Source organism: Phoenix dactylifera, unplaced genomic scaffold, assembly GCF_009389715.1.
Source record: "Phoenix dactylifera cultivar Barhee BC4 unplaced genomic scaffold, palm_55x_up_171113_PBpolish2nd_filt_p 000336F, whole genome shotgun sequence".
In the NCBI taxonomy this organism is placed as follows: domain Eukaryota; kingdom Viridiplantae; phylum Streptophyta; class Magnoliopsida; order Arecales; family Arecaceae; genus Phoenix; species Phoenix dactylifera.
The window spans coordinates 118,828-129,828 of record NW_024067798.1 but is presented as its reverse complement, the minus strand read 5'-3'; the positions used below and the strand labels follow the sequence as shown (position 1 = coordinate 129,828).

At 39.4% G+C, this 11,001-nt stretch overlaps 1 protein-coding gene across 1 annotated transcript in view; it reads right to left on the bottom strand.

Annotated features, from left to right (window-relative positions):
- Positions 1 to 673: 673 nt before the first annotated feature.
- The window catches only part of LOC103697928 (UDP-D-apiose/UDP-D-xylose synthase 2-like), a 33,008-nt gene continuing 22,680 nt past the window's right edge, over positions 674 to 11,001 (bottom strand). The window contains exons 4-9 of the mRNA XM_039118340.1: positions 1,953 to 2,067; positions 1,734 to 1,867; positions 1,561 to 1,662; positions 1,392 to 1,484; positions 1,171 to 1,306; positions 674 to 1,041 (exon numbers count right to left, since the gene is read on the bottom strand). Coding sequence (XP_038974268.1) covers positions 926 to 1,041; positions 1,171 to 1,306; positions 1,392 to 1,484; positions 1,561 to 1,662; positions 1,734 to 1,867; positions 1,953 to 2,067 — 696 coding nt within the window. The 3' untranslated portion in view covers positions 674 to 925. The remainder of the gene's footprint in view (positions 1,042 to 1,170; positions 1,307 to 1,391; positions 1,485 to 1,560; positions 1,663 to 1,733; positions 1,868 to 1,952; positions 2,068 to 11,001) is intronic.

Sequence of the window (11,001 nt, the reverse complement as noted above, 5' to 3'; positions counted from 1 at the left end):
TTATTACCATTTATGAACTTGACACTTTTTCAGTTTAGTTACCATACAGATGTTAAAATCCTACAATACTTAAAATCTTATGACCTTTCGGAAATGTAATTACCAAAAGCTTTTCATTAAAAGTTTTACTAGCAAAAGCTTTACAATAAAAGCTCTACTAATTACAGCAATATGAAATAGAACCTAAATCAGATTTGCCCAAAAAAAATATTAATATAATAAGAAAACAGTCAGCAAGAAATTTGCACACATGGAAAGAACATCCAAAGAGCACAAACTTGAAAAGACAATTGCTGACATGTATGCATGGACATAGCATCTTTTCACAGGTACCAACATATATATCCAAAAAAGTGTAGGTATCAGGACGTATCCAAAGCAATGGGCCCCAACTTCACATGGAATGGTGATTTAATTATTGGATAATGCATTTCCAAAAATCTGAGTCTGGATAATTAATTTATTATTACTGATGGATCTTAAGAATGACAAAAGCTCCAAACTGCTGTAAGCCTAAACATCTTCTGAAAAGATTTATCTGCAAAACTATTAATACTAAATCTCCTCTAGGGTATTATTCCTCAATGAAAGCAGGAGAAATTCATCGATGATGTCTATGATTTTTTGGTATACTACCTGAAAAATAAACCATGGGATGACTCAAATAAGGCCGTTAGCTGCATGGGTAGGAAGAAGGGTCAGATAAAAGCTGGCACCAACACAAAAAACATCCCTATCATCCTATCCTTGCAGCGTGCATACAAATAATGAATTTTAGGGTTGCAATACTTTGCCATCACTTACTAACATCAAAAAAAAATTGCCAAAGAAAGTTAAATGCATATGGTTACTTTTAAAGAATATCAGAAACCCAAGTGATGACTAGTGGTAACCAACTTGCTGATCCGATCCAAGTGTCCTGACCTTAACTGGATGCAACAGTTTTTGCAAGTGCCCTCTTGATGGATTCTGCATATGTTCGGTGCTGGTAAGTCAATGTTGTCTCAAGCAGATCCCAGAGTGGAGTCTTTGGGTGCCAACCTGCAAGCAGAATGGTCATTCATGTTATTGTATTTCTCTACTTATGTAAACGTTTTTTCTGTTTTTTTGACAATATAAACTAGCACAATCATAGGGCTTGTAGATGTGAGCAGTTAGGGCCTGACTTACCTAGTTGCCTGTTGATTATAGTCATATCTGGAATCCGCTTATCACTGTCATCATATCCATCACCGTAGAACTGCTTGGAGCTTATATCAATTGTTGGCTGCTCAAGTGGTTGCTCTCCTGAAACTTTTGAATAAACCTGCAAGAGCAACAATAAATTAAGATGAAGGGCAACACAATATCCTCCACAATGTTAGCAATCATCATGAACTTCCCATAAGTACCTGTGTCATCATTTCAGCAAGTTGCTTTATTGTAACCTCATTATTAGGATTTCCCACATTAAAGATCTGACCATTTGCTCGGTTAGGATTTTCCTGAAAGACAGCCAGTTATTCAGCTCACTTCAGGATATAAATATGAGGCAGAGAAGAGGGGAAGAAAATAGCATACAATCATTAAGAGAACAGCTTCTACGGCATCCTTGATGTACACGAAAGTTCTTTGGGACTGGCCACCATCAACAAGCTTAAGAGGCTCACCACGTAAAAGGTTCTGCATAATTTATTAAGATAAGCATACTTGATAACAGAACTAGCAAAACTGAATTTCAGATGTGTACATACATTACTAAAGCATGCTAAAACCCTAGGAACACCCTCATTTGGACCATCAATTCCCGGTATAAAATCCATCCTTGGTCCAATCCAGTTGAAAGGCCTTACAATGGTAAACTCGAGTCCATTTTCTGCACCCTCAGCTGAAGAGTTCCAATGTAACAAGAAACAGTCAGAAAAATAATAATCATATGCATATCTGCAATACAGTGCATGAAACATGCATACCATATATTAGCCTCTCAACGAGTTGTTTTGCACATGCATATGACCATCTCTGTTTCTCAATAGGACCAAAAATGCATGGTGAGGCATCTTCTTTGAGAACATAAAACATTGGATCCTATACCAGCAAGATTTGACATTGTTAGAAAGTAACCAAAATGAATCAAGCAGCACTAAAATTGATAGGTGTTCATCTTATTCAACCACAATTGGCATCAATAAGCTAAACACAGTGTATTGAGAATAACAGATTATATAGAAAGAATCAACACAAAAGACCAAGTCATAGCTAACATATACTAGAATATCTGGATTGCATTTACACCAGAGCATTTCTTTTCTTAAATCTAAACAGCAGATACCATTCAGTTAGTATGGATTTGTAAAAGTTTGTTCTCAAAGATACATTATTTTTGTTTTAGTTATATTGGTGATCTTCCATAAAAACCAATGAAAGAAACTTGATAAATTTGAAAAGGTAAATATGGAAGAGTAAACTTGTAAGTATATAAAGAACATGGGTTAAGAAGTCAGGACTCGGGATCAGATCAATAATGCCAAAAAAAAAAAAGAATTTTGACTTGGTTAGTCAACCAGGAAACATGGCTAAGTTATGATCTATTTTGACCGGAACATCTAGGTAAAGGGAAAAAATAATAGAATCATTAGCATTCACCATATAATCAAATGAATATATTTAAACTCCTAGTATTGATCATAGAGTTCATTGAACTTTTCTATGCTGAAGTTCATAATGTCCATAAGAAAATAAAGACAAATGCAAACTTTATCAACAATTGTTCTTCACCTTCCAGATCTGGAATTTTGGAAGGATGTGAAATTGTAAATAGAACATATGACTATATCAGGGAGATGCATCCATCGAAAAGTATATACAATTAAGAAAAAATTGAATAGCTATACTCGAAAAAACAAGAAATCCAGCATTGGCAGCCCACCACACATTCTTGCAGCGGGCAGGCATGGGGTTTGCCCTATCAGGCACTGGTATTAGAAGTATGCCCTAGAAGCCAACGTGGCTGACGCATATTTGTAATCTGGGCATAAATTTGTAATTTGACACTTATTAATAAATAAGATTGGGCAATTTATTTTTCATTCATGTTTGTATGTGTCCATGAATCGTCCAAGAAATTAATAGATGATGACACATAATTTCAAGGAGTTGAGAATTTGAGGCATGTGTCATTAGGGATTAATTTCTAAATGCTCCTGATCGATGGATCCATCACGAGGACGGTGATCGATCCGCTGAGATTAGTGCACAGATCACTTAGTCAGATGGACGAGTCTCGAGTCCACGGTGTAGAGACACTGGAGTGATTATGCAAGTACTTGTTAGAGAACAAGGTACTGAGCGTGACCAAAGATAGTAGTCACATGGATGTCTATCCACTCGTCAGTGACTACTTATGCTGCAGTTGTATGACTGGTCCTTTGACCTGCGATGCCTCAGCTATTCACTGTGAGGTTGCTGTAGTTTGACGAGCATGTGAACTTGGGCCCTAGTCATTCGGGTCCTTGTAGTGCGAATTGGCTGCAGTAGGTTCATTTTGGAATAGGGTTGCATCTAGATGGGATCTATCGACCTTGATAGATTAGGAGTGATCCTATGTGATTTATGAGACTGAGTTCGATAAATTTCTGGCCAGGTATTTTGGAAAAAGAGTTTTCCATATCTCGAACTGGAAGTCGTATAAATTTACATATGACAGACGATGGGTTTGACGAGATATCCATAACCTCCGTCACGTCGGATCCATGATAGAGGGACTATCATACGCTAACTGCACAAGAGGTTCAGATATTCCATTCTGCTGGGTTGCCACCACATACTGCTAGGTGTCACTAGTGGATTGTGAGACTCGAAGGCATTCACTTGGTGATCAGTGAACCCTAAGAGTAGAACTGAAATCGTTTCAGTGATATTGAGATGGAGATCTCAATATTTCTCACTACCAGTCAGAATAGAACCTACGGGGTCACACACATAGAGGATTTAATTAGTCAGACTATCATAATTGTGATTTGGAATCATAATAGAAATCAATCATCAATATGATTGGTGATTGAATTAACCCACTAAGTGTTAGTGAGTTAATGGAAGAAGAATTAAGTGAATTGATTGCAATTGGATTGCAATTGGGCTGATTTAATGAGCCAAATCAAATTGGGTTCGACCCAAATTGATTTGGGTTCATGATTGGGTCAATTTGATTAAACCAAGATTTGTGCGGATTTTAAAGACCACATGTCGTCGTAGGATGAATATGACTTAAGTCATGTTCACACTATGCGGACTTTAAAGTCCACATGGCGTCGTAGGATGCATGCTCCCAAATCAATTAATTCTCCTAATGAGATTAGGAATCCTAATGTGATTAGAAAATTAATCAATTGATTAAATAGACACATGTCATGCATCTATGAGCACAAGGATTGGACACTTGGCATTAATCCAAGGGTGGGTTATAGTCCCATACTCCTAATAAGATTAGGAGGAGCCCTAAACCCAATCTATAAAAGGGTAGCAAGGGAGAAGTTATGAATTAATTCTCTCCTCTTCCTCTCCACGCCTCCTCTTCTTTCTTCCTCCACGGCAGCAAGGGGTCTTCATCCTCCTCTTCTTCCACGGTAGCAAGGCAAGGAAGATCCACGTGCAAGGTTCCTCCTTCCTCTTCCTCCATCGCAGCAAGGTTGAAGAAGAAAGGGTTCTTCTTTAAGGAGGTATGTTGCAGATTTTTATCTTCTAATCTATATGATAGTCATGAGAGGTCTTTGCAAGGAGCTAGCACTCCGGTAAGACCCTATCTCAGATGATTAGATCCTCGTGTGGATACCTGTAGAGGCCGGACAATTGTGTGGCTCAAACAGGAACCTAGATAGATCATCAGGCTGCGGTGTTCTTCACCTGCAGAATTTTTGAAGATGAGATCTTCAAATTAATTTCTTCTGATTTTAGTTTCAGTTTTATGAATCTTAATCAACCTTCCTCAGATCCTAATCTCTCCTCCCTAATGAATTCAAAGATCTTCTGGATTTGGATCCAGAAAAATTTTTGAATTCTACGATCCGAGGCGCGTTCATGCGATGAACGACGTCCCGTTCGAATTCCGCTGCGAACGTCGCATCGAACGGGGCGTAACTCAGCAGTGGTATCAGAGCCATGGTTCTAGGAGCATGATTAGGACCTAAGGATTGATTACCATATTTTTAATCTATTTTTAAAGAATTATGCTTGCTGGATTTTCTGCGTCTGAAATTTCAGGTTGCTGAAATTTTCAGCATGCAGATTTTTATTTGCTATGATCTTGCAAATTATTTTAGAATTGCAATTAGATTACAATGTTTTAAATCAAGTAATGCATGATCTGAAATCCAGAGAATAGCATAATAGGTTTAAAATTTCAGATCTGAAAATATATATAATGCATATGGTAATCATAATGTTCATACTTGTTTAAGGTTATGTTTAAAATAATATATGCATGAGATGTATGTATTAGTTAAACAAAAATTTATTTGCATGAGATGTAAATAAAATCTTAAACAATAGGACATTTACATAAGATGTAAACTGAAACAATTATGTCATTTACATAAGATGTAATCACATAATATATGAAAGGGTTTCATAATTACATAGGATGTAAACCTGAACCAATGTGACATTTACATAAGATGTAAATCGAATGACATATGGTATGGGGTAGATGGTTACATTAGATGTAAATCCCAAGAGACCTAAAACCTTCCTAAATCAATCGAGAGTGAACGATACATTGAGCTAGCCATATTTGATTAATTGATCTAATTGGTGTCTAGGCAAGCTCAAAGGTGGTTACTTAATTAGGACCTTACTCTCTGAGTAAGGGGAGCCTCCCACCTGCTTACCTGGCCAATTGATCGATTACCTCCTATGGAAAGCTCAAAGTTGGAATCACTAAGATCTGATTACCCAATATTAAGTCGATTGGTCTTCCACCGTAGTAGAGTTGCTAAGATCTTTCCGGCGTTGATTAGTCTCGGCTGGATACAGTGGGCTAGTTGCATCGGATTGGACCTCTCTATTAACATGAGATGTTGTGGGGTAAAGGTGGGGTTGGGCTCCAATAACTGTTAGGTGAGGACCCAATCACAGCTTTATTTTCGCGGGATATACGGTGGGTCTGACTTAACCAAGGAACGGGTCCAATAACTGTTAGGTGAGGTCCTTATGACTTGGAGACCAGGTTAGCTCAATATGCTTACGAAGCATTGTACAAGAGTTGTACACTCATCGTCTATGTGTCTCCAATAACTGTTAGGTGAGGTGACATGTAGATTGGTGGGACCGCAGCACCCCACTCGAAATCCTAAGTCGCAGGTTTCCGTATCTTTACCAGGGAGTGTGAGAGATCCGAAAATAGTGGAGGATTTGATCCAATTTTGTTTTAAAAGTTCCTAAAACAAATTAATGTCAAATACAAATTTCTAATTAGAATCTTTACTCTCTGCAGATGTCAATGGCTTCCAACCCGATAGTTCGAATTCTAGATAACAATAGGTTGACCGGACCAAACTATAAAGATTGGCTCCGCAACTTGAAGATTGTCTTGAGTTGCGAAAAGATAGCTTATGTTCTTGACCATGAACTCCGGTGTTACCAACCCGTGCAACCAATGAGCAGCGTGAGACGCATGCAAAATGGTTGGATGACGACAATAAGGTTAGGTGCTACATTTTGGCATCCATGTCCAACGAATTGCAATGCCAGCATGAAGACTGCTAAGGACATACTTGATCACCTACAAGAGTTGTATGGTGAACAGAGTCGTGCAGCAAGGTTTGAAGTGTCCAAGCGGCTCTTCAAAGCCAAGATGCGTGATGGGCAGTCCGTCCATGAACATGGTTTGACCATGATCAAGGATCTTGAGGAGCTTGAGAAGCTTGGCATGACCATGCACAAGGATTTGCAAACGGATTTGATCCTACAATCGTTGCCATCTTCATATGGGCAGTTTATTGTAAACTACCATATGAATAAAATTGAATGCACCAAACTTGAATTGTTGAATATGTTGGTGACAACTGAGGGAGCCTTGAAAGGTTCAAGGGGCACAGTTCTCGCTGCTGAGCTAGCTTCTACTTCCAAGAGAAAGTCTACTGGGAAGAAGAAGAAGCCTGCGAAGAAGCAGAAGACCGAGAAAAAGCCGAAGAAGGAAGTTCCTAAGAAAGGCCGAACCCAAAGAAAATGTTTCCATTGCAATGAAGACGGCCATTGGAAGAGGAACTGTCCTATCTACATGGAAACATAAAGAGCAAGAAGGGTGACACGCCTTCTGAAGGTATGTCTAATATGCTCATTATTGAAACTAATCTAACGTTTCTTCTATTTCCAGTTGGGTTATAGACTCTGGTTCTAGTGTTCACTTGTGCACTACCATGCAGGGTCTAAAGAAAAGTAGAAGGCTTACGGAAGGTGCGGTAACCCTAAGGTTGGCAATGGAGCAAGAGTTGCTGCTGTTGCTGTGGCACATTCCTTTGCATTTACCGTCAGGATTTAGTTTGATACTTAGAGATTGTTATTTTGTACCTAGTGCTAGCAGAAATCTGATTTCTGTATCTTGTCTAGCACAGGAACATTATGAATTCAATTTCAATAAAGACTACGTTTCTATTTATTTGCGAAATAAACTGTTTGGACGTGGTTTTATGATTGACGGTCTCTATCACACTTACATATGGATGTATCTGTGAACGTATCTGAGCATACAGTGAGTACCATAGGATCAAAAAGATCTAGAGATGAGATAAATCAAAAGTATTTATGGCACCTCAGACTTGGTCATATAGGAGAAGACAGAATTAACAAATTGGAGAAACATGGGCTTTTGAGTTCATTGACTTCTGAGTCATATCCGATTTGTGAATCCTGCCTTCAAGAAAAAATGGCCAAATTACCCTTTGTAGGACATGGGGAGGTCCACTGAAATACTTGCCCTAGTACACACTGATGTGTGTGGCCCATTCGATGTGCAGGCTAGGGTCAATTTTTCTACTTTATTACTTTTACCGATGATTTCTCACGGTATGGTTATGTCTATCTTATGAGACATAAATCTGAAGCATTTGAAAGGTTCAAAGAATTCAGATTTGAAGTAGAAAAACAGACAGGAAAACTCATTAAGGTTCTTCGATCAGATCGAGGAGGAGAATACCTTAGTGGAGAGTTTCGCGATTATCTCAAACAAAATGGTATAGTTTCACAATGGACACCTCCTGGAACACCTCAACTCAACGGAGTGTCAGAAAGGAGGAATCGGACCCTATTGGATATGGTCAGGTCCATGATGAGCTTCACTGACTTACCCTTATTCTTGTGGGGAGATGCCCTACTTACAGCTATCTATATATTGAATAGAGTTCCCTAAGTCCGTTCCTACCACACCGTATGAGATATGGCATGGTAAGAAACCAAGTCTTGGTTATCTCAAGATTTGGGGATGTCCAGCCCAAGTCAAGCGACAACAGGCGGACAAGTTAGAGTCTAGGACAATTGGTGCTCGTTTCATTGGATATCCTAAAGAGTCGTTAGGATACAATTTTTACATCCCAGAAGATCACAAAGTGTTTGTGAGCCGACATGCCATCTTCTTGAAAAACAGTTTATCCTTGATAGAGGCAGTGGGAGAAAAATTGAGCTCGAAGAGAAAGTCTCTGAAGAGCAACGAGCAATTGAGCCTAGTGAACCTATTCACATTGAGCCAATACATGAAGAACCTCGTCCACTTCGTAGATCCAGTAGGATCTCCCATCCTCCTGAAAGATACTTAGGTATGCTTACAGAGGAAATAGAGAAGAGTTCCTCATGGGAGAAAGAGATCATAGTAATGATCCCAAGACCTACAACGAAGCGATGTTAGACATCGACTCCGAAAAATGGATGGATGCGATGAAGTCAGAAATAGACTCCATGCATTCCAACCAAGTATGGACCTTAGTAGATCCGCCTGAAGGTATAGTACCTATTGGGTGTAAATGGATCTACAAAAGAAAAATGGGTTCGGATGGCAAGGGTAGAGACCTATAAGGCAAGGTTGGTGGCAAAAGGTTATAGTCAGCACGAAGGCAATTGACTATCAAGATACTTTTTCACGGTAGCCATGCTGAAGTCCATTCGAACGTTATTGTCATTGCAGCATTTCACTGATTATGAGATATGACAGACGGATGTGAAAACTGCTTTTCTTAATGGATATCTTAAGGGAAGATATCTATATAGAACAGCCTCAGGGTTTCATTCCAATGATGGTGATCACAAGGTCTGCAAGCTGCAAAGATCCATTTATGGACTAAAGCAAGCATCTCGGAGTTGGAACACTCGTTTCGATGATATGATCAAATCGTTTGATTTCATCAAGAACGAAGAGGAACCATGTGTGTACAAAAAGGGTCAGTGGGAGGGCTACAGTATTCCTCGTATTGTACGTGGATGATATATCCTAATTGGGAATGATATTCCATGCTCACATCAGTCAAGTTATGGCTGTCTAAGAAGTTTCCTGAAAGATCTAGGTGAAGCATCTTATATTTTGGGGATTAAGGTTTATAGAGATAGATCTAAGAGGATGCTTGCTATCACAGAAAATGACATAGAGAAGTGCTGAAGAGGTTCAGCATGGGAAAACTCTAAGAGCGGATTGTACCCCTAAAGGCATGGGATAAATCTTCTCAAAAAAGATGTGCCCCAAACAATCTGAAGAGATTCAGCGCATTAGTAGGATCCCTTATGCATCGGCAATAGGGAGCCTCATGTATGCCATGCTATGTACTCGACCTGATATAGCACATGCTGTGAGTGTCACGAGCAGATATCAGTCAAATCCCAGGCGAGGAGCACTGGATAGTGTGAAAAAATCCTTAAGTACTTGAGAAGGGACTAAGGATCTGTTTTTGGTCTTTTGGGGGAGGCACAGAGTTAAAGTTAGAAGAATACTAATTCAGACTTCATGACTGACCCTGATGATAGAAAGTCTACATTCAGGATATGTATTCTTATGCAATGGAGGATCGGTAAATTGGAAGAGTTCCAAGCAACCGATTATTGCAGATTCTACCATGGAAGCAGAGTACATTGCTGCATTGGATGCTACGGAAAGAAGCGTTCTGGTACAAGAAGTTTGTCGAAGAGCTAGGAGTCATGTCATCAGATGCCATACCCCTTTTCTGCGACAACAACGACGCCATAGCACTAGCTAAGGAGCCGAGGTCTTACCAGAAGTCCAAGCACAGTAGAGCGGCGATTTCATCTAATTCGCGACTACCTCGAAAAGAAATAGAGGTGCAGAGAGTACTGATAACGTGGCGGACCCATTCACTAAGCAGCTGAGTCAGAAGAAATTAGAAGTCCATCTTGAAAAAATGGGACTTAAATATGTCTAATTGGCTTTAGTGCAAGTGGGGAGATTGTTAGAAATATGCCCTAGAAGCCAACATGACTGACGCATATTTGTAATCTGGGGCATAAATTTGTAATTTGGACACTTATTAATAAATAAGATTGTGCAATTTATTTTTCATTCATGTTTGTATGTGTCCATGAATCGTCCAAGAGATTAATAGATGACACATAATTTCAAGGAGTTGAGAATTTGAGGCATGTGTCATTAGGGATTAATTTCTAAATGCTCCTGATCGATGGATCCATCACGAGGAACGGTGATCGATCCGCTGAGATTAGTGCACAGATCACTTAATCAGATGGACGAGTCTCGAGTCCACGGTGTAGAGACACTGAAGTGATTATGCAAGTACTTGTTAGAGAACAAGGTACTGAGCGTGACCAAAGATAGTAGTCACATGGATGTCTATCCACTCATCAGTGACTACTTATGCTGCAGTTGTATAACTGATCCTTTGACCTGTGATGCCTCAGCTATTCACTGTGAGGTTGCTGTAGTTTGACGAGCATGTGAACTTGGGCCCTAGTCATTCGGGTCCTTATAGTGCGAATTAGCTGCAGTAGGTTCATTTTGGAATAGGGTTGCAT